Genomic DNA, 24195 nt, shown 5'->3' with positions numbered 1-24195 from the left:
GTTATTATAGGCACTTTTCCGGCACTCTGAAAATCGTTTGGCAAATAAGGGTGTCCCATCCCTTTCTGCATTCCAGGCTGGGTTCTGGTCCCATTGCAGGGAAACACCAATCCCCAACAATGCTCCCTAAAAGCAAATGCTTTGTTCTCTCTTCACTGAATGCAGCTTGGGGTCTATTCTCAGCAGCAGGGCCTGGCATGGAAAATCTATTTGGAGCAACTTGTGGCCAGGAGGGAAAAATGCAAGCCCAGTGTGTGGGGGAGTGGCAGGCAGCCACCAGCAAGGCCAGTCATACCCACTGGCCAGGGTAGGCACCAACACTAAAAGAAAGGCAGACATGAGCACTATTTGTGTACCAACCCATGCCAACTCCATCCTTATACACCATGCACATACTTGCCATTCCAGTCGCATGCACCACACTGCCACACACACATACACACAGCCATATACACACTATATAATACCCACCTGCATGCCACATACACACTCCACTCAGATATCACCCACGCTACATTAACACACATCTGTGCACGCAAGCTTCATCAAACAGTGCATAAGGTACACACATACACACACAAACACACACACACACAGACTGCAGTCAGTTGGTGGCTTTCCCATTAAGTCAGGTGGGTTGCAGACTGGAAAAGTTGGGTGTCAGAGGGAAGAAGTGGTGGTGCTGGCCACTATCCTGAGCTGGACCTGGGAGTAGAAGGCAGGCCCAGGATTGAGCGTGCGTGGGGGCATATGTGTCCCCTAGGACTCTCTCTGGTCGCATGAGAAGGGTGAATGAGAGAAATGTGAGAAGCGCCTGCAAAGAGGCTAGTGTGTGTGTGTGGGTGTGTGTGTAAGACAGAGAGAGAGCGGGAGAGAGGGAGGAGGGGGAGAACACCTCGCTCTGAGACGAGTCCAGAGCCTCCGATCAAGAGGGTCGGGCGGGCGTGTGAGCTGTGTGCACAGTCCTCGGTGGAGCGTGTGCACGTGTCTGCCATTCTCCAGGCGACTCTGCTCGGAGGAAGTGTGTGATGGAAGCGTGCTTGTGAGCTGGTTTGCGTGGCCAGACAAGGCGACCAAGGCGCGTTTGTCTTAAGGGTCCTCCGTTGGAGTCTGTCGGAGGAACAAGGGAGTGAGCTGCAGGAACTCGCCTTGGAGGGAGGCGACGCCAACGCCTGCGCTCCTGGGCCAGGCGTGCGTGAGGAGGCCGGGCTCATCCAGGGCGCGTGGCGGAAGCCGTGGCAGCGAGAACGCGCGTGTGCTTGTGCGCGTGCGCGTGGGGGCGCGGCGCGGAGAGAGGCGGCAGGCCCAGCCCCGTCGCAGCAGCAGCCCGGGGCGGCTCCTCCTTGAGCCTGGGACCGCCGCGCACCAGCCGCCGTGGTCGCCGCGCCCTCCCGCGTCTGCAGTCGGCTCAGCGTTCTGTCCGCCCAGACGCCACTTTCCGGGCTCCCGGCCTCGGCTCCGTGCAGAGGAAGAGGAAATGAGTGCGGCCGCCGCGCCGGCGCCCGAACGGGGTTGGAAGAGCGAGAAAGTGGACGAGGCGCAGGCCCTGGCGCGGAGCTGCGCCGCCCGCAGACCCGACTTCCAGCCGTGCGACGGGCTCTCGATCTGTGCAACTCACAGCCATGGCAAGTGCTTCAAGCTGCACTGGTGCTGTCACCTAGGATGGTGTCACTGTAAGTGGAGCCGCGTGTCCGCTACCACCGCGGTCCTGGGGGCGCCCGCGGGGCCGTGCGGGTCGCGGCTGGCGCGGTGCAGCCGGGGGCTCCGCGCTCTCCCGGGGCTGCCGCGCCGCAGGCTGGGGCTGCGCTGAGCTCCGGGTCTCTAGAACTGCCCTGGAGCGCAATGCCTGGGCTTGCGCTGCCTTGGCAACGAGAGGAATTCCCGGGGGGGCGGGGGGGGAGGTTAGCTCTGGTCACTTTCCCTCGTCCCGGCAAGCTTTTTCTTTGGTACCAGAAATGTCCAGGCCGTGTATTGAGAAGTCAGCGGAGGAGAAGCCTCCGTTGCGGGGTGGGTGGTGCAAGAAGCGCCTCACTTTCTTTCTCACTTGGCTTCCCGACTGCTGTTTAAAAAAGTCTTGGAAATTGAACTTGTCCCATTGATCATATTCCAACTGAGAAAGCGCTGAAATGTGAGCAATTGCTTCCAGGAAGTTTAAAGAAACCGTTTTGGAGGGCACACTCTTTAGATACCCAGTTGCAGCATTTAGATCCAAGTTATGAGTGTGTTTAAGAATTAGAAAATAAACTGACTTGTAGATACGCTTGAAGGATCTTAATTTAACGTATGAAAGCTAGAACTACATGGTCCGGGACCTTTCTCTGTCTTTATGCTGCCTTTGATTTTTTAAGTAGATTAAACTTAAGTAGCCATTTAATCAGAATTCCACAATTTGATTAGTTCATAGTATTTGGCCTTCTCTATCTGATGAATCATTTCTTTTTAGAAATACATTCTAAAGTTAGTTTCCACATAATATTAGAAGGTTTTTGTGTGCTTATTTAGGACACAATTTTCAAGTGAACTTAATATTATTTTTTTCCTTGTTGGTTAGAATAAAGTGACTCACCAAAGATGCGTATATAACAAATCCCTTTTTACCTTAACTGAACACGATTGGATATTTTTAGTCGAATTTGTGAATTAAGGGATAGAAAATCCTTGCATTTTCTTTACAAATTCAAAGCACATGGAGCAGTACTGTTTTTGTCTTCCATCTGCTGATGGATCAGTTTCTTCTTATGTCACATTATTCTTATTGTGCTTAGAGAAAGCAATGGGGACAGGTTACATAGTTGGAAGTAGCAATCACGGGAAACCTGGGTGCTAAAGTACACAAGTAGGAGTCTGGTGAGGCAGTTTTCCTGCAGAGGCATAGTGTGGACTATGAGGAAGGTTTAAATTGGTCCAAGTCAGTGCCTGTTTACAGCATCCCTTCTAAGTGCACCATTACTGTTGGAAACCTTACAATCTAATCAGCTAGCTTCTTCCTTCATTAGCCTTGACTCTTAAAATATTCTTCCTTATAAGGAGCTGAAATCTTTACTTTCTAAATTCTTTCCACGGGTCCTATTTGTGCCTTATGAGATCATATAGAACAAATTCTTTTTCAGAATATGGCTGTTTGAGCTGTTTACATATATGTATCTATATGCATGGGAATTTTTTTTTTCAGACAGTGACTCTTATCTTTTTATCCCTGGCCATTCTCATAATGAAATAGATTTTCCTGGTGTTTTCTGTAATAGGTTTGAACTTCATGTTCATTGAGTGACTGAATGAAGATAGCCACCATTTTCCTTCGAAGCCATTGTTTTGTCCTGTTTATAAATTTACACTGTCTTTTGCCCTTTTATGGAAGAGTATCCAGGCTCCTAAGCATCCTGGTTCTTTTCTGAACATGTTCCAATGTGGTTATGATCCTGTAAAGATTGTGACCACAGAAAGGCAGGTAGTATCCCAGTTGTGGTCTGATCAGACCAGAGTGGAGCAAGACTACTACATTCCCATCTTTGAGATATTTCTGTTGCTGCAGCTATAGAGTCACATTAGCTCTTCTGATATCCACATCTTGTCATACTGAGCTTGCTGCTGTCACATTGAACTAAGCTTGCTATCAACTAGAGCCATTGAACGGGCCCTTCAAAAAAAAAATATTATGGGGGCAATTAAGCCAGTTGTGGCAGTTTCCTTTTCAAAATTATAGGTATATTTTTAGACACAAGTATAGATAACCTTAGATCTTTTTCCTTATTTTAGGAAGATTAACCTATTTTTCTTACTATGTTTTTTCATTCCAGCTTTTTAATAATACATATTAGTTATTCCTCCTAGGTTCATGTCATGCCCATCTTAGATGCCAACAGTGTATATTAACTTTATATACCTTCATTCTAATTATTAATAAGAATAGGAAAATTAGGAAAAACTTATAGAGTTCTGAAACTCAATAGCAATTCATTAATGACTACTTAAAGTTGTTCACACAATTACCTAGTCACCTAAGCATACTTTTATCCATCTTTTATTTCTCACATCCACATGGCTGTAACAAGAGTTGGACAGATGACTTTGTTGAAATCCTACCAATACAGGATTTTTACTGCTTCTTTCTGATCTATGATCTATCTTACGAATTGTCTCTCTAAAAAAAAACAAAACAAAACACACACACACACACACACACATTAAATGGTATAACTCAGATTGGTTCCACAAATGCTCACCACTTTTTCTAAATAGTAGCTGATTTTGAATAAATGATCTGAATTTTGAAAAGGATTGATGTCAGGTATACTGCACTGTTGTGACAATTCTCTCTGATTTTAAATTTAGACCTGCATTCATTTGCTCTTTTCTAGTCTCCGGCCAGGCTCTGATTCTCATGCTTCCTGCCTGGGCAGCAGTTTAGTGATCCATTCACAAGGAGCTGTGGCATTAAAAGCAGCCAGGTGCTGTGTTATGGTCTCCTCACCTGATTGGTCATCAACTCTTTCTACCCCTTTTAGCCCAAATAGCATTTTTATCTTTAGGAGAAATAAGTCAACATACTTAAGAAGTTCGTTCATATTCTCTCTCTATCTCTTTCTCTCCCTCATTCATGAAACACTTCAATTCTAAGCATGCATATGTCATGAGCACCTTCTCTTTATGAGACATTATTATAAAAATAATACAAATATGAATACATCTGGATTCTGCCCTTTAAGCAGAGTCTAGGGAAAGTTGCATTTTCCTTGAAAATGGTGGATTCAGAATAAATAAAGGAAGTTTAGCAATATATAACTGATGTTAAAATTGTAAAACTTATAACCTTATTGAATAGAAAAGGCTGAAAAAAATGAACATGTTTATAAAAGATGTGGAAAGCTTTTATATATATATATATATATATATTCATATTCATATTCATAGATGCAGTGCTTGGTGCATTATTACATAATTAGTGTATTTGGGTGATGACTGACTTTTGATGTCTAGGAGCAAAACTGTAGCATCTCCTATTGGTGTTAAAGATAGATTATGGTGTTGAATAAACCGTGACTCTGAATCTGTTACTTAAACTTTCTTAGTAAGGAATGATATTAGACTGAATTAATAAATGAAGGTGGTTTTTTTTGTTGTTGTTGTTGTTTTTGTTTTTGGTACTGGGGAATTGAACTCAGGGGCACTCAATCACTGAGTCACATCCCCAGCCCTTTTTGTATTTCATTTATAGACAGGGTCTCACTGAGTTGCTTAGGACCTCATTAAGCTGCTGAGGCTGGCTTTGAACCTTCTTCAATCCTCCTATCTCAGCCTCCTGAGCCACTGGGATTATAGGCATGTGCCACCATTCCTGGCCATAAGTGAAGGATTCTAAGAGGAGTCTTGAGAAAGGAAAAGATATGACTTGGTTAGTGGAGAGATGGGGGAAAACCATTTGCAGGTATTATGAGGTAGATTTTTGTGGGGACAGATTATTTAAAAGGAAAAAGAAATAGATTGGTGGAGATAGAGATAAGTGGGTGGATTTGAGAGAAATCTGAGGTGAAATCTGTAGCTCAATAGATTTGAAGAATAAGAGGCAACTTATTAAAAATAACTTCTGGACTTTTGGAATTCTGCCTTTTGCAGCTTAAATGGATGGAGAAGCAGGATTGGGAGGAAGATCATGAATCTGTGTTTGGATTTATTGTGTTTAAGCTGCTTTTTGTCATCTCATGGTGATGTCAGTAAGCCATTAGATAAAGAATCAGAAACTCAAGAGGGGGGAGGTCTGAGCTAGAGATAACATGGAGGTCATTTACTTATTATAGTTTGCAGTTATAGCCGTGAAGTGTGAGATTGCCAAGGGGGAGAAGTGAAGAAAACCCTTAGGCTTTCCTTTAGAACACCAGTGTTTAAAGTCTGGACCCAGGAAGATAACTTCCAGAGGAGACTTGGAAGAGATGGCTATAGAAGAAATATATGAATAGTATTTCAGAAGCCAAGGGAAACGAGTATTTGAAGAAAGAATACTAAGATGAACCCCATTTTCAGCAAATTCTTAGACACTCTTGAAATGTAATAGTAGTAATTTTCTTTACTGAAGAGGAGGATGAAAGGTTGAGCCTTGACTTTAGGAATATACGTAATTGAAGTTTGAATCCAAGCTATTTGTGGCAGTAATACTTCAAGGTAAAAAGGAGGTAGAGTGCCAGGAGTATCCTTGATTAGGACACAGATGATTTTTAATATTTATTCAATGATTACTTTGTGCTGGAGTAAACTTAATATACTGAGTACTTTCTAGTCAGTTATGTCATTATATCCATTTTGGAGCTGAGAAAAAGCCTAGAGAGAGAGGTTAAGGAACTTTCCCTTGGGCATAGAGCTAGTAAGGACTGGAGCCTAGATTTGAATCCGTGTTATGACTGATTCTAGGACCTGGACTTGGAACCACCATTGGTGCTACAGAGCAATGTAAAATTAATGAGCAGAGCAGAAGCCAGAGAGCTCAACTTCATTAAAGCCAGTGATGGCGAAATTTTAAGAAATGGGCAGGTGGTATGCATTGCAGCAGTGAAATCCAGAAGATGAGAACTTTAAAAAGGTCATTGGATATTGAACAGTACAGCCCAAGTGAAGGGTTAAGAAAGAGAAAGTGATTAGAAGGTGACAGGTGGGGTTGAGTGGGTGTACAAGGTATGACGTAGGTGCCACCAGCAGAACTCAGAGTTGGCTTAGTAAAATCACATAAAAGATGAGCTCAACTTTCTGCAGAAGACATCTTAAAAGATGTCGGTTTCTTTCAGGTTGAAAGCAGGAAGAGTGGGACTTGATGTTGTCTAATAGATGGTATTAGCATATCTAAAGAAAGACTGTCACAGCAGAAGGTAGATGGGCAGCCTAGAAATGTGGAAGGAATGGGGATGGGAAAAGCAGGTGCTTTTCGGGAACTGTTGAGAGAAGGTGGTATGCTGCCTAGCCTGGGTGGGCTTGGGGCGGGGCTGTCCCTGCAGACCCTGGCGGCTATAATTCCTGTTTATTAGACAGGAGCTGTTAGAAAATTCAAATGTCTGGACTTTAGGGAAATATGCTTCTTTCTGTTAGTAAATTAGCATGATATTTCTCATGTTATTCTGTTTTTCCTGCTTTTATACAACTCTGTGGAAACTCAATAGGGTCAAGCTCTGACTTCCCTAGGGGAAAGGTAGTTGGTTTTTCTAAAGAACTTCTTAATCATTTCTATGACACTAGCTAGAGAGAAAGTATTCAAAAAGGTTGACAGTGAAACCCAGACCCCCCCCCCCAAAAAAAAAAAAAAGAGTGGGAAGCTGATTAGGTAGAAAACTCTAGTTATGCTTTTTTCCTGAGCATGAAGATTCTAACCATGTCTAGTGATTCAAGGATGAGAAGACATTTTTTAAGAGAAGAATAGGGTTCTGGATGAGTTTCTTCGAGGCTCTTCCAAGTAGGGAAAGCTGATGGGTAGGGAAAACTGATGGCGTCTTTCCATCTGAGTGGTGCTTCAGTCACGACTGCACTGACCTCAGCAATAACAAGTACAGAAGGGCACAGTAGGGATTGTTTTGTATGTGTTAGTTTATTCAAACCTTGCAACAAACTTGTGGGGCAAACACTCTTACTGTCCTCTTTTTGATCAGGAAACTCACATAAGGTCACATGTAGTACCTTTGGTGGCCTGTAGTAGCTGTGCATCAGAATGTGACAGACCAGCTGGCACCAGGGCTGATTCTTGATTCTGCTGAAGGTACTTTGAGGAGGAATTCAGCTGTTTTAAATTATCTTTGGAACAAGCAGAAATTAAGTAATTAAGTAAGAATGGCTTTTGATTTTAAGAGAAGGGCAATTATCTGCAACATGGATGTTTGTGAACTCCATAAAACTGTGCTATTAAAAAACACTTGAGGCCAGGCATGGTGGCACTCACCTGTAATTCTAGCAATTTAGGAGGCTGAAGCAGGAGGATAGCAAGTTCCAGGCCAGACTCAGCAACTTTGCAAGACCCTGTTTCAAAATAAAAAATAAAAGCTGGGTGTGGTGGCGCATGCCTGTAATCCTAGCAGCTTAGGAGGCAGAGGCAGGAGGATTGTGGATTCAGACGCAGCTTCAGCAATGGGGAGGCACTAAGCAACTCAGTGAGACCCTGTCTCTAAATAAAAGACAAAAAAAAAATAGGGCTGGGGATGTGGCTCAAGGGTCAAGTGCCCCTGAGTTCAATCCCCAGTTATTTATTTATAAATAAATAAATAAATGGGATTTGGTATAGCTCAGTGGTAAAGTATCTCTGGGTTCAATCTGCACACCCACAAGTTTGATAATGTACAATGATACTTTTTTAAAAAAATAGGCAAAAATATATTGTATAGCATGAAGCTTCTGTCATGTCATATCCTCAAATAATTCCTAACTTTTAGGTGCAAACCTTTTTTGGTATTAGACTTGCATACAGACATTTGAATTGTCACTTGCAGACCTGTTGAACTGAGACTTGAACCAGATGGCTTTTGAGGACCTTTCTGTGGTAATTTATTACATTACAAAACCTTCGTTTCATTTAAGTTTGTTCTTTCGTGTTATAGCATCTCATTGATTATAGGAAAGAGTATTTCTAGAGAAATTAAGTAATATTGATCTCAGATAAACCTAGGAATGCCTTTGACATATGTCTCATAAATGAGCTTTTTTTGAAAATGAACATATGGTTTATACATACACCGTGGAAGGCAGAGTTTTCCTAGAAAGAACAAGAGCTTTGATGTCAGACACACCTGTCTTAATCATGGTCCTTCTACCTCTCAGCATTGTGACCCTGAACAGTCTTCTTAACCTCTCTCAGCTTCAGTGTCCCTTTCTATAAAACAGGAGTAAAAACCCTACTTTCCAGGGTTAAGAACATATAAGCAAACTAGTGGATTGGACAATGTAGCGTCCTTGTGGCAGGCTCTTGAGTTGGACTTTGTGTTTCCATCATAGCTCTTCCCATTTTCTAGTTATGTAATTTGGGAAATTACTTAAATCTGTCTTTGAATTTCCTCTCTCTCCCTTTTTCTTTCCATAACTGGGAATTGAAACACAGGGGTACTTTTATCACTGAGCTACATCCCAGTCCTTTTTATTTTCAGACACGCTGTTGCTAACTTGTGCAGGCTGGCCTCGAACTTGTGCCTCAGCCTCCTGAGTAGCTGGGTTTATGGGTGTGTGCCATCACCCCTGGCAGTTTCCTCATTTTCAATATGGCGATAATAATAATGTCAGCCTCAAAGTATTGTGATTATCCTTAGAGTTATATAGAAGCAAGAAAACTGAATAAATTGAAGGACACAAAAGCACACAAAATGACTGTTATGACTGACTGACTTTTTTTTTTTTTTAAACTTGGGTGCCATCCAGAGTCACATATGTTTATTTTAGTCTCCTTTAGTCATTCTGAAACAATGTTACTTTTTTTTATGACATTGAATTTTCTTTTTTAGAGAGAGAGAGAGAAAGAGAAAGAATTTTTTAATATTTATTTTTGGTTTTCAGTGGACACAACATCTTTATTTTATTTTTATGTGGTGCTGAGGATCAAACCCAGCGCCCCTCGAATGCCAGGCAAGCACACTACCGCTTGAGCCACATCCCCAGCCCAATGACATTGAATTTTTTGAAGAGTCCCTGATAAGTATCTATAGGATGCCCATATTACAAATTTGCCTAATTGTCTCCTCATGATTAGATTTTTGTTAAAATTTTGTCAGGTTGCTGCATAGGTGACCTTGTCAGTGTCACGAGAAAAGACACAGGATGTCAGGCGCTCCACTACTGCGGCTGCTGAGGTGGTTACTGCCAGGTTGCCTGTTGTAGGCAGATCTATCTCTTCCCTTTTGTTTCTTCTTTTTAAAATTATGGTGATATTTTGTTTTTAAAAAGTAATTTGTATGGTTGGTGATACTTTGACATTGGATATCCTGTTCCCTAACCAACTTTTTAAAAAAGTTTCTTTTATGGGGCTGGGGATATGGCTCAGTTGGTAGAGTGCTTGCCTCACATGCACAAAGCCCTGGGTTCAATCCCCAGTGCCACAAAAAAAAAAAGAAAAGAAAAATTTGTAGTTGTAAAATAGACGGAATGCCTTAATTTTATTTGCTTATTTAATTTTTATTTTTTTCAGTATCAGGGATTGAACTCAGGGACACTCAACAACTGAGCCACATCCCCAGCCTTATTTTGTATTTTATTTAGAGACAGGGTCTCACTGAATTGCTTAGTGCCTCACCATTGCTGAAGCTGGCTTTGAACTTTCGATCCTCCTGCCTCAACCTCCAAGCTGCTGGGATTATAGGTGTGTCCCACTGCACCTGGCTTATTTGTTTATGTTTATGTGGTGCTAAGGATGGATCCCAGTGCCTCACACATGCTTGGCAAGTGCTCTGACACTGAGCTGCAGCCCCCACCCTCCCCAACCAACTTTAACACCGTGATTTCTGCATTGACTGGAGGTCCTTGCATGTGTCATTTAATGATCTAAATATGTCATTCCTACTGCCATCCAATGGCACCTTCTCTCTGAGGAGGAGTTTCTCTTCTTTACCTGCAGTTCTTCATTTTAATTGTTATTGTAAAGTGTTGTTTTTTTTGTCTGGTGCATCATAATCAAATGTCATAATTCTTTTCGGTGCTCAATTGCCTTAGGTTTGGGCAGGAAGCGTTCCTTCAAGCTGGCATCTGCGTCTGTCCTTTTCACAAGTCTTCTTGTTTGTTGATCACTTCCCAGTTTTCTGGCACAGCAGGTTTGTCCAGGCTTGTCTAATAATTCCCTGCCCCAGATCAGAAAGCTGGTATTTTTCCCAGAATCCCAGGTTCTTTTTTTGTGAGAAACGGTGAGAAAACCATCATCTGGTCTCTGGGTGTGCTTGTTTCCACTGGATGCTGTTGCATCTCCGGGTGTCCTTCATCTTTTTTGTTTTGTTTTGTTTTGTTATTAAACCCTGCTTTACAGTACATCATCCTATTTACTCATTCCTTCTGTGCTCAGCTGCACACAAGAGAGTTTAGAAATTACTACATCGGTACCACCACCAACAAACAGGTGACTAAAGTTTAAGATTCCTTGCATGCCTTTGTCTTCAGATGGAATCCTAGAAGGGAGGTGTAGTGAAAGAGCACTGAGCTTGGCCGTTTGTTGAATTGCGTGTCTGTTTCCTAATGGTCTTCTTCTTGTTTCTCATTCTGATCAATTGCTAGATTTTCTTTCAGTGAAACTTTTATTTCGAGATAATTGCAGTCAGCAGTCACGAGAAGCAGTATAAAAGAGGTCCTAAGTACCCTTTATCCAGTTCTCCAGTGGTAACACCTTGCAAAGCTATAGTACTGTACCATGTCCAGGAAGGTGACATTGGTGCAGTCAGGATAAAGGACAGGGATGGCTCATGCTGGCCTTCTAGAGCCACACATGCTTCTTCTCTGGCCCCAACCCCTCCTCAGTCCCTGGCAATCCCTAAACTGTTCTCCATTTCTATAGTTTTATTTCCAGAATGCATAAACATGGACACACATAGGGTGTAATCTTTCATGATTGGCTTTTGTCACTCACCGTGACTCCTTGGAAGTCCATCCAGGTTGCTGAGTGTATCAATTGTTTGTTTATTTGTTTTTCTTTGTTTCTTTCTTAGAACTAGGCAAATCACAGATTTATTGAAAGGGTAAGTAAAAGTCACACTCTGTAAAGTGACATGGTCTGAGTGGGAGAGCCGCTCCGGCCCCCTAGTTTCTTTTCACTGCTGACTAGCATTTCATGGCATACACACACCACAGTTTCTTTAGCCATTCACCCATTGAAGGATGTTTAAATTATTTCCAGTTTTAATATAAACAAAAATGTAAATATTCATGTACATTTTTCTGTGTGACTTCTTTTCTCCTGGATAAATGTCCATGGATGGCACTTCTGGGTTGTATGGTAGTTACATGTTTAATATTTTAAAGAAACTGCCCAACCATTTTGCAGAGGGACTGTACCACTCCTCCTCACTCACACCTGTGTGTGAGTGGTCCAATTTCCTCATCATATCCTTGCCAGTTTTTGGTGTAGTCGCAGTTGTTGTCTTAGCCACTAAGAGGTGTCCTTTTAGTTTGGGTTACTATAACACAATACCATATTTTGTGCTTATAAACTAGAAGTTTATTTCTGTTTGGGGGTGCAGTACCAGGGATTGAACTCAGGGGCACTTGACCACTGAGCCACATCCCAGCCCTATTTTGTATTTTATTTAGAGACAAGAGTCTCACTGAGTTGCTTAGCACCTGGCCATTGCTGAGTTTGGCTTCAAACTCAAGATCCTCCTGCCTCAGCCTCCCAAGCCACTGGAAGACATTTATTTCTTATAAACTTGTCATGGAGGTTGATAGCCCAGTCTCCAGGTACTGACATAGTAGGGTTCTATTGAGGGTCTTCTTCCTGGTTGTAGATTGCTGACTTATCAGTGTATCTTTAATAGAGAGGAGGATAAAAGGCTAAAGAGCACCCTGGCTTCTCTTTCAGAAGGGCACCAATCCCATTCATGAGCATTCCACTCTTATAACCCGATTACCTTTCAGGGGCCCCATCTTCTAATACAGTCACTCTGATGAATAGATTTCACCGTTCATGACATGGGGGCACAGATGTTCAGTCAAAAAGTGTGTACTGATGCCTTGTTTGAATTTTCATTTTCATTTATTTATTGGCTGGTGTTCATGTGCATGTATGCTACTTGTATGTCCTCCTGAGTGAAATGTTTCTTCATGTCTTTTGTTCTCTTCTTTACAATTCATTGTATGAAGCTTGTATTACTCTGATACCAAACCCAGACAAAATAGTACAAAGAACTATGGACCAACATTACTCATGAATACAAAAGATGTAAAAATCCTTAACAAACTATTAGCAAATAGAATTCAGCAATACATAAAAAGAAGTACTCACCATAACAGATGTTTTTTATTTTCCTTCGATGGATTGTGCCTTTGGTGCTTTTAAGAATTCTTGTCAAGCTTGAGAGCTCAAAGATTTTCTCATTTTTCCTAAAAGTTCTACAATTTTAAGTTTTACATTTAACCCCACAATCCATTTTGAGTTAATTTTTGCATGAAGTGGGTGACATAGACCAAAGTTCACTTTTTTGTATGTAGGTGTTCATTTGCTCCAGCCCCATGGAATAAAAGGCTGCTTTCCTCTATTAAATTGCTTTGGTGCCTTTGTCAAAAATAATATCCTATGGGTCTATTTATAGACTTTCTATCATATTCCGGTGACTTGTGTGTCTCCTCTGCTGCAATATCATAGTCTGATATAGCTGCACAGTATAAGAAATCTTTATATGGGGTGAACTGATTCTTTCCACTTATGTTTTTCAGAATTATTTTAGCTATTCTAGTCCCATTGCCTTTCCATATGAATTCTAGAATAATCTTGACTAAATCTATATAAAAACAACTTGCTGGTATTTTGATAGGAATCACAATAAATCTGTGTATCAATTATAGATGTCTATGTTTTTCGTCAGTATTATATAGCTTTTAGCATATGAGTCCTACACGTTTTGTTAGAATTTTGCATAAACATTTAAATTTTTTGAGTGATTGTAAATATTTTTACATTTTCAGTCCTGGTTCATGGCCAGCATGTAAAAATCCAATTTACTTTCTGTATTCTCTTTTGATCCTATCACCTTGCTGAGGTACCTTTTTAGTTTTAGGAGGGTTTTTAAATTTTCAAATAAATTCCATTGGATTTTCTACAGAGACAGTCTTCCATCTTTTTTTTTTTTGTTATATTAATTTCAGATTTATTTAAAATTTTTAAGAATATTTTTTAGTTATACATGGACACAATATCTTTATTTTAATAGTTTATTTTTATGTAGTGCTGAGGATCGAACTCAGGGTCTCACACGTGAGAGGCGATTGCTCTACCACTGAGCCACAACTCCAGCCCCTATTTAAAATTTAAACATTGAAAATTTGAACATTTTTAACATAGCCTTTCCTATTTTACCCTTTGTGGCTATTCCTTTTTGTTTTCTTCCTTCTTTTACAATTTAATTAAGTCTAAGTTAAAACCTGAGGATGGGGGGAAGTGTAGTGTGACACTCACTATACAGGGAGAGGAAGTTAAGTTTTTTTTTTGTTTTTTATTTTTTTATTGTTGGCTGTTCAAAACATTACATAGTTCTTGATATATCATATTTCACAATTTGATTCAAGTGGGTTATGAGCTCCCATTTTTACCCCATATACAGATTGCAGAATCACATCAGTTACACATCCATTGATTTACATATTGCCATACTAGTGTCTGTTGTATTCTGCTGCCTTTCCTATCCTCTACTATCCCCCCTCCCCTCCCCTCCCCTCCCCTCTTCTCTCTCTGCTCCCTCTACTGACATTCGTTTGTCCCCCTTGTATTATTTTTCCCCTTCCCCTCACTTCCTCTTGTATGTACTTTTGTATAACTCTGAGGGTCTCCTTCCATTTCCATGCATTTTCCCTTCTCTCTCCCTTTCCCTCCCACCTCTCATCCCTGTTTAATGTTAATCTTCTTCTCATGCTCTTCGACCCTACTCTGTTCTTAGTTACTCTCCTTATATCAAAGAAGACATTTGGCATTTGTTTTTTAGGGATTGGCTAGCTTCACTTAGCATAATCTGCTCTAATGCCATCCATTTCCCTGTAAATTCTATGATTTTGTCATTTTTTAATGCAGAGTAATACTCCATTGTGTATAAATGCCACATTTTTTTTTATCCATTCATCCATTGAAGGGCATCTAGGTTGGTTCCACAGTCTAGCTATTGTGAATTGTGCTGCTATGAACATCGATGTAGCAGTGTCCCTGTAGCATGCTCTTTTTAGGTCTTTAGGGAATAGACCGAGAAGGGGAATAGCTGGGTCAAATGGTGGCTCCATTCCCAGCTTTCCAAGAAATCTCCATACTGCTTTCCAAATTGGCTGCACCAATTTGCAGTCCCACCAGCAATGTACAAGTGTACCCTTTTCCCCACATCCTCGCCAGCACTTGTTGTTGTTTGACTTCATAATGGCTGCCAATCTAACTGGAGTGAGATGGTATCTTAGGGTGGTTTTGATTTGCATTTCTCTGACTGCTAGAGATGGTGAGCATTTTTTCATGTACTTGTTGATTGATTGTATGTCCTCCTCTGAGAAGTGTCTGTTCAGGTCCTTGGCCCATTTGTTGATTGGGTTGTTTGTTCTCTTATTGTCTAATTTTTTGAGTTCTTTGTATACTCTGGATATTAGGGCTCTATCTGAAGTGTGAGGAGTAAAGATTTGTTCCCAGGATGTAGGCTCTCTATTTACCTCTCTTATTGTATCTTTTGCTGAGAAAAAACTTTTTAGTTTGAGTAAGTCCCATTTGTTGATTCTAGTTATTAACTTTTGTGCTATGGGTGTCCTATTGAGGAATTTGGAGCCCGACCCCACAGTATGTAGATCGTAGCCAACTTTTTCTTCTATCAGACGGCGTGTCTCTGATTTGATATCAAGCTCCTTGATCCATTTTGAATTCACTTTTGTGCATGGCGAGAGAAAGGGATTCAGTTTCATTTTGTTGCATATGGATTTCCAGTTTTCCCAGCACCATTTGTTGAAGATGCTATCCTTCCTCCATTGCATGCTTTTAGCCCCTTTATCAAATATAAGGTAGTTGTAGTTTTGTGGATTGGTTTCTGTGTCCTCTATTCTGTACCATTGGTCCACCCGCCTGTTTTGGTACCAGTACCATGCTGTTTTTGTTACTATTGCTCTGTAGTATAGTTTGAAGTCTGGTATCGCTATACCGCCTGATTCACACTTCCTGCTTAGCATTGTTTTTGCTATTCTGGGTCTTTTATTTTTCCATATGAATTTCATGATAGCTTTCTCTATTTCTACAAGAAATGCCGTTGGGATTTTGATTGGCATTGCATTAAACCTATAGAGAACTTTTGGTAATATCGCCATTTTGATGATGTTAGCTCTGCCTATCCATGAACAGGGTATATTTTTCCATCTTCTAAGATCTTCTTCTATTTCTCTCTTTAGGGTTCTGTAGTTTTCATTGTATAAGTCTTTCACCTCTTTTGTTAGGTTGATTCCCAAGTATTTTATTTTTTTTGAGGATATTGTGAATGGAGTGGTTGTCCTCATTTCCATTTCAGAGGATTTGTCGCTGATATACAGGAATACCTTTGATTTATGCGTGTTGATTTTATATCCTGCCACTTTGCTGAATTCATTTATTAGCTCTAATAGTTTCTTTGTAGACCCTTTTGGGTCTGCTAGGTATAGAATCATGTCATCTGCAAATAGTGATAATTTAAGTTCTTCTTTTCCTATTTTGATGCCTTTAATTTCTTTCGTCTGTCTAATTGCTCTGGCCAGTGTTTCAAGAACTATGTTGAACAGAAGTGGTGAGAGAGGGCATCCCTGTCTTGTTCCAGATTTTAGAGGGAATGCCTTCAATTTTTCTCCATTCAGAATGATGCTAGCCTGAGGCTTAGCATAGATTGCTTTTACAATATTGATGTATGTTCCTGTTATCCCTAGTTTTTCTAGAGTTTTGAACATAAAGGGATGCTGTACTTTGTCGAATGCTTTTTCCGCATCTATCGAGATGATCATATGGTTCTTATTTTTAAGTCTATTGATGTGGTGAATAACATTTATTGATTTCCGTATATTGAACCAGCCTTGCATCCCAGGGATGAATCCTACTTGATCATGGTGCACAATTTTTTTGATATGTTTTTGTATCCGAGTGGCCAGAATTTTAAGGATTTTTGCATCTAGGTTCATTAGAGATATTGGTCTGTAGTTTTCTTTCTTTGAAGTGTCTTTGTCTGGTTTAGGTATCAGGGTGATGTTGGCCTCGTAGAATGAATTTGGAAGTTCTCCCTCTTTTTCTATTTCCCGAAGTAGCTTGAAAAGTATTGGTATTAGTTCCTCTTTAAAGGTTTTGTAAAACTCTGCTGTATACCCATCCGGTCCTGGGCTTTTCTTAGTTGGTAGTCTTTTGATGGTTTCTTCTATTTCCTCAATTGATATTGGTCTGTTTAGGTTGTCTATATCCTCCTGACTCAATCTGGGCAGATCATATGACTTAAGAAATTTATCTATGCCTTCACTATCTTCTAATTTATTGGAGTATAAGGATTCAAAATAATTTTTGATTATCTTCTGTATTTCTGAAGTGTCTGTTGTGATATTGCCTCTTTCATCCCGTATGTTAGTAATTTGAGTTCTCTCTCTTCTCTTCGTTAGCATGGCTAAGGGTCTGTCGATTTTGTTTATTTTTTCAAAGAACCAACTTTTAGTTTTGTCAATTTTTTCAATTGTTTCTTTTGTTTCGATTTCATTAATTTCAGCTCTGATTTTAATTATTTCTTGCCTTCTACTTCTTTTGCTGTTGTTTTGCTGTTCTTTTTCTAGGATTTTGAGATGAAGTATGAGATCATTTATTTGTTGGTTTTTTCTTTTTTTAAGGAATGAACTCCAAGCAATGAATTTTCCTCTTAGAACTGCTTTCAATGTGTCCCATAGATTCCGATATGTTGTGTCTGTGTTTTCATTAATCTCTAAGAATTTTTTAATTTCCTCCTTGATGTCTTCTATAACCCATTGATCATTCAGTAACCTATTGTTCATTCTCCAAGTGATGTATTCTTTTTTTCCCTTCCTTCTTTTATCGTTGATTTTCAGTTCCATTCCATTATGATCAGATAGGATGCATGGTATTATCTCTACTCCTTTATATTGTCTAAGAGTTTCCCTGTGACATAATATATGATCTATTTTTGAGAAGGATCCATGTGCTGCTGAGAAAAAAGTGTAACTGCTTGATGTTGGGTGGTATATTCTATATATGTCAATTAAGTCTAGGTTATTAATTGTGTTATTGAGTTCTATAGTTTCCTTATTCAACTTTTGTTTGGAAGATCTGTCCAGTGGTGATAGAGGTGTGTTGAAGTCTCCCATGATTATTGTATGGTGGTCTATTAGACTCTTGAACTTGAGAAGAGTTTGTTTGATGAACATAGCTGCACCATTGTTTGGGGCATATATATTTATGATTGTTATGTCTTGTTGGTGTATGGTTCCCTTGAGCAGTATGTAGTGTCCCTCTTTATCCCTTTTGATTAACTTTGGCTTAAAATCTATTTTATTTGATATGAGTATGGATACTCCTGCTTGTTTCCGAAGTCCATGAGTGATATGATTTTTCCCAACCTTTCACCTTCAGCCTATGTATGTCTTTTCCTATCAAATGCGTCTCCTGTAGGCAGCATATTGTTGGGTCTTGTTTTGTGATCCATTCTACTAGCCTGTGTCTCTTGATTGGTGAGTTTAAGCCATTAACATTTAGGGTTATTTTTGAGATATGGGTTGTTCTTCCAGCCATATTTGTTTATTTATGTTACTAAACATGGTTTGTTTTCCTCTTTGATTATTTTCCCCCCTTTAGTGTCCTACCTCCCACTGTTGGTTTTCATTGTTATTTTCCATTTCCTCTTCCTGTAATGTTTTGCCAAGGATGTTTTGAAGAGATGGTTTTCTAGCTGCAAATTCTTTTAACTTTTGTTTATCGTGGAAGGTTTTAATTTCATCTTCCATCCTGAAGCTTAATTTCGCTGGAAACACAATTCTTGGTTGGAACCCATTTTCTTTCAGTGTTTGAAATATGTTATTCCAGGATCTTCTAGCTTTCAGAGTCTGTGTTGAAAGATCAGCTGTTATCCTGATTGGCTTACCCCTAAATGTGATCTGCTTCCTTTCTCTTGTAGCTTTTAAAATTCTCTCCTTATTCTGTATGTTGGGCATCTTCATTATAATGTGTCTAGGTGTGGGTCTCTTATGATTTTGCACATTCGGCGTCCTGTAGGCTTCTAGGATTTGGGGTTCTGTCTCATTCTTCAAGTCTGGGAAGTTTTCTCGTATTATTTCATTGAATAGATTGCTCATTCCTTTGGTTTGAAACTCTGTCCCTTCCTGTATCCCAATGACTCTTAAATTTGGTCTCTTGATGTTATCCCATATTTCTTGGATGTTCTGCTCATGGTTTCTTAACAGTCTTGCTGAGCTGTCTATGTTCTTTTCAAGTTGAAATACTTTATCTTCATTGTCTGATGTTCTGTCTTCTAAGTGTTCTACTCTGCTGGTAGTATTCTCAATTGAGTTTTTAAGTTGGCTTATTGCTTCCTGCATTTCTAGGATTTCTGTTTGTTTGTTTTTTATAACCTCTATTTCCCTGTATAGTTGATCTTTTGCTTCTTGGATTTGTTTATGTAATTCATTGTTGAAGTGATCTTTCATTGTCTGATTTTGCTGTCTGATGTCTTCCTTGAGACTCCAGATCATCTGAAGCATGTATATCCTGAATTCTTTATCTGACATTCCATCTGCTGCAGCTATTACCCCTTCTAACGTTGAGTTGACCTGCAATGCTTGTGGTCCTTTCTTTCCTTGTCTCTTCATACTGTTCGCGTTCCTTTCTACTTGGTGAAACTGTTGTGCTATTGAATTTTCCCCCTATATATTTATATTGGTCTTGTATAGTTGCAAAGTCTCCCTCGCAGGCGCTGGCGGCGGCTCTGCCCCTCCTCCAATTGGGGCAATGTGCCTACCACGCCGGCAGGCCGCTGGGCCTGCTCTGCCGGTCGGTAGCAGGTCCGCCGACCTTGCAGGCGCGGGCTGCGGCTCTGTCCCTCTGCGGGCCGCTAGGCTTGTTCTGTTGGTGGTCGCAGTTCTGCCTACTTTGCAGGCGCAGGCAGCGGCACTGCCCCTCTGCAGGCCTCTGGGGCTGTACTGCCAGTGGGTCGCAGGTACGCCTACCTTGCAGGCGCGGGGGGGGGGGGCTCTACCCTTCCTCAGGCCACTGGGCCTGTTCTGTCTCTCGGTTGCAGGTCTGGCCTGTTCTGATGGTGGTCACAGTTCCGTCTACCTTGCAGGCGCGGGGGGGAGGGGGCGGCTCTGCCTCTCAGCAGGCCGCTGCTCCTCTTCTGCTGGTGGGTCGCAGGCCCGCCTACCTTGCAGGAGTGATTGGAAGTTCTGTCCCGCCGCGGGCCACTGGGCCTTTTCTGTCGGTGGTCACAGTTCCACCTACCTGGCAGGCACGGGGGGGTGGGGGGCGGCTCTGCCCCTCAGCAGGCCGCTGGGCCTGCTCTGTGCGTGGTCACAGTTCCCTCTACCTTGCCGGCGCAGGGGGAGGGGGCGGCTCTGCCTCTCAGCAGGCCGCTGCTCCTCTTCTGCCGGTGGGTCGCAGGCCCGCCTACCTTGCAGGAGTGATTGGAAGCTCTGTCCCGCCGCGGGCCACTGGGCCTTTTCTGTCGGTGGTCACAGTTCCACCTACCTGGCAGGCGCGGGGGGTGGGGGGCGGCTCTGCCCCTCAGCAGGCCGCTGGGCCTGCTCTGTGTGTCCAGTCTTCCATCTTAAAACAGGGATGGTTTGAGTTTTTGCTTTCAAATTTGTATGCCTTCCTGCACCCTGCCTTTTCTTGTTGTATTACACTGGCTAGAACTTCTAGCCTTGGGTTTAATAGGAGTGGTGAGAGAATGTGTTTGTTCCTTTTCCCCCCATCTCAGAAGGAAAGCCCTGAATCTTTCACTTTTAAGTGTAATGGCAGCAGTAAGCTTTTTGTAGATGTTCTTTTTCAAGTTGAGGAAGGTCCCCTCTGTTCCTATTCTGAGAGGTTTTTTTTTTTTTCTGTCGTGAATAGGTATTAAATTTTCAAATGCTTTTTCTGTATCAGTTGATGTGATCCTGTAATTTTTTCTCATTAGCCTATTAATATGGTGGGTTATATTGGTTTATTTTCAAATATTGAACCAGACTCACATTCCTGAAATGAACCCCGTTTTGTTCTGCTATATAATTCTTTTTATGTATTGCTGAATTCTGTTTGCTAATAGTTTAAGGATTTTTATGTTTGTATTCCTGAGTCATGATGGTCTGTTGTTCTTTGTATTGTCTTTGTCTGAATTGGTATCATTCTAATACCACCTTCATACAATGAATTGGAAAGTTTTTCCTTTCAGAGTTTCTGGATAAAAATGTCTAGACTTGATATGAACTTTTCTTTAAATGCTTAGTAGAAACCTCCAGTGAAACCATATGGACCTGGAAGATTTTTTTTTTTTTGAGTTTAAAATTCAATTTACGGGCTGGTGCTGTAGCTCAGCAGCAGAGCGCTTGCCTAGCATGCTTCAGGCACTGGGTTCGATCTTCAACACCACATTAAAAAAATAAACAAATAGAGTAAAGGCATTCTGTCCATCTACAACTACAAAAAAAAATTCAGTTCAGTTCAATTGAAACATATTCAGTTTCCTCAGTGGTTATAAGGCTATTCATTATTACCAATGAGTTACTAACAATGAATTATGGTAGTATGCATTTTTAAAGGAGTTGTTTCATTTCTTTCTAAGTTGTCAACCTTTTGTGTGGAGTTGTTCGTAGTATTTCCTGGTTAGGCTCTTGATGTTTTTAATGTGTCTGGTGATATCCTCTGCTTAATTCCTGGTACTGGTAACTTGTGTGTTTTGTCTGTATTCTTGTTAGAGGCTTTTCATTTTTGTTGACCTTTTCAAAGAACCAGCTGCTTGTTTCATTGATTGTCTCTATTGTTTTTCTGTCTACCATCTTTGAGTTCTGTTCTAATTTTTATTATGCTTTTCCTTCTCCATTTGGATTTATTTTGAAAGCTGTTTTTTATAGCTCAGATCATGAGGTGGGAGCTTAGATTACTGACTTGAGACATTTTCTTTTTTTTTTCTAGAGTATGCATTTATTGATATAAAATTCCCTTCAGCACTGCTTTAGCTGCAAATGAATTTTGATGTGTTTTATTTTCATTTTCATTCAATTCACTGTATCTTTTTTTATTTCCCATGAGACTGATTTTTTGACCCATAGATTTTGAAGTGCAGTTTAGTTTCCAGGTGTTTGGATATTTTCCTGTTATCTTTCTGTGAATTAATTTCTAGTTTGATTCCATGTTGTATATGATTTTAATTTTTATGACATGGTTGAGGATTTTTTATGGCCCAAGATATGGACTGAGTGTCATGAACACTTGGAAAGAATGGGTATTCTGCTGTTATTGGGTGAAATGTGTCTCTTTGTTTATTCATTGGGACTGTCTACATCTTTATTTTTTGTCTATATGTTCTGTTGGTGATTGAAAGAGGGATGTGGATATCTCCATTCAGTTGTGGATCTGTCCTTTCAAGTCTGTCAGTCTTTGCTGGACCTACATTTGCATTTCTTTTGTTTAGTACATACATATTTTAGGATTGTTATGTGTTCTTGTAAAATTGACCCATTTGTCATTATCTAATTTCTCTGTTTCTGGTAATTATATTTGCTCTAAAGTTCACTTTATCTGAAATTAACAGAACCACACTTGCTTTCTTTTGTTAATGCTTGCATGACCTGTCTTTTCCTTTTATTTTTATCCTGTCCATACTGTTAAATATGGAGTGAGTTTCTTCTTTGTAGCATAAAGCCCGTCATGCTTTTTAAATCTTTTATTTGATGTATGTAGACCGTTTACATTTAATGTAATTGATATGTTAGGGATTAGGCCTCCCATTTTATTTTTTGTTTCTTTATTTTTCTTCTTTTTCATTTATTTTCTTCCTGTCAACCAGGAAACACCAATGGTTCATTTCAGGACCCCAGTAAAATGAATTCACAATAGCTAAACTGTGGAACCAACCTAGATGCCCCTCAGTAGATGAATGGATTAAAAAATGTGGTGTGTATATACACAATGGAATATTACTCAGCCATAAAAGAGAATAAAATCATGGCATTTGCAGGTAAATGGATGGAGTTGGAGAATAATGCTAAGTGAAGTTAGCCAATCCCCAGAAACCAAATGCCGAATGTTTTCTCTGATATAAGGAGGCTGATTCATAGTAGGGTAGGGAGAGGGAGCATGGGAGGAGTAGAAAAACTCTAGATAGGGCAGAGGGGTGGGAGGAGGAGGGAGGGGGCCGGGGGTTAGAAATGATGGTGGAATGTGATGAACATCATTATGCAAAGTACACGAATGAAGACATAAATGGTGTGAATATACTTTGTGTACAACCAGAGATATGAAAAATTGTGCTCTATATGTGTAAGATGAATTGTAATGCATTCTGCTGTCATATATAACAAATTAGAATAAAAATAAAACAATGGATATTAGATTTTTAAAAAATCATACATGCATGTTCCCTAAGGCTCTTCCTTTTTTTTTTTTTTAAGTATACTTTCTCTTTATTTGTTTAAATTGGGTGATTTCTGTTGCTCCATTTTTAATTCAGTAAAACTTTTCATTTGTCAAGCCTGTCAATGTGATTTATTTGGTATTATTGTATTTATTTTGTTATTATATTTTTTAGTTATTGTATTTTTATATGGCTCTTTATTCTGTTTCTCTCCAGAGACTGTTTCTCTTCTGAGGCTTTTTATGTCTTCCTTTGTTTTGAGCATACTTATAGTTGTTCACTGAAGCATTTTTTTTATTATGGCTGCTTCATTGTCAGATAGTTCTGACCATTTCTGTCATCACAGTTTTGACATCTGTTGATTGTCATTTTTTATTCCATTTGAATTCTTCCTGGTTTCTTGCTGAGACAAATGATTTACAATTAAAACCCAGACATTTTTGGATTATATTATGGGACTCTGGGTCTTATTTAAACCTGGTATTTTTAGTGGCTTTTTTAAAAAAAAAAGGCATACCATTCTGGCAGGGGAAGGAGCATGTCTGCCTCATTACTGCCAGATGGACGTAGAATCCAGACTTCACACTCGGCTCCCTTTGGTACTCTGGGTGTGTGACTCCTTCTTACCACTGGATGGGAGTGGGAGCTATTGCTCTCTTTTAGGTCTTCCCCTACACCATGGGTGTGGCCTGTTTACCATGAAGTCCTGACTTTTCACTAGGCCTCCGGCACCTCCAGGGTAAGGTGTTGAAGTACCTCATCAGAGAGAGCATTTCAGAGTGGAAATCAGCTTACCCTTCAGCCTCCGATCCCCAGGCTTTGCTGGCATGAATTAGGGGGGGATATACAGTTGTGTGTTTTTTTTTCCTCTGATGGTTGACTGGTGCTGAGAAGTTATCATCTAAAAGTTTTCTGCTGTTTTAGGTTGTTCCTTTCCTATTGGCTAGAAAGAGAAAGCATGTGTTGGGGCTGCTTTTTT

The 24195-nt window shown here is 40.4% G+C and overlaps 1 protein-coding gene across 1 annotated transcript in view; it reads left to right on the top strand.

The window, feature by feature from the left end:
• Window positions 1-1365: 1365 nt before the first annotated feature.
• C8H3orf70 (chromosome 8 C3orf70 homolog) overlaps window positions 1366-24195 on the top strand; it is an 81356-nt gene continuing 58526 nt past the window's right edge. The window contains exon 1 of the mRNA XM_027951562.2: window positions 1366-1673. Coding sequence (XP_027807363.1) covers window positions 1478-1673 — 196 coding nt within the window. The 5' untranslated portion in view covers window positions 1366-1477. The remainder of the gene's footprint in view (window positions 1674-24195) is intronic.

This window comes from Marmota flaviventris, chromosome 8, assembly GCF_047511675.1.
Source record: "Marmota flaviventris isolate mMarFla1 chromosome 8, mMarFla1.hap1, whole genome shotgun sequence".
NCBI classification, from domain to species: domain Eukaryota; kingdom Metazoa; phylum Chordata; class Mammalia; order Rodentia; family Sciuridae; genus Marmota; species Marmota flaviventris.
This window is presented reverse-complemented; position numbering and strand designations above follow the sequence as displayed.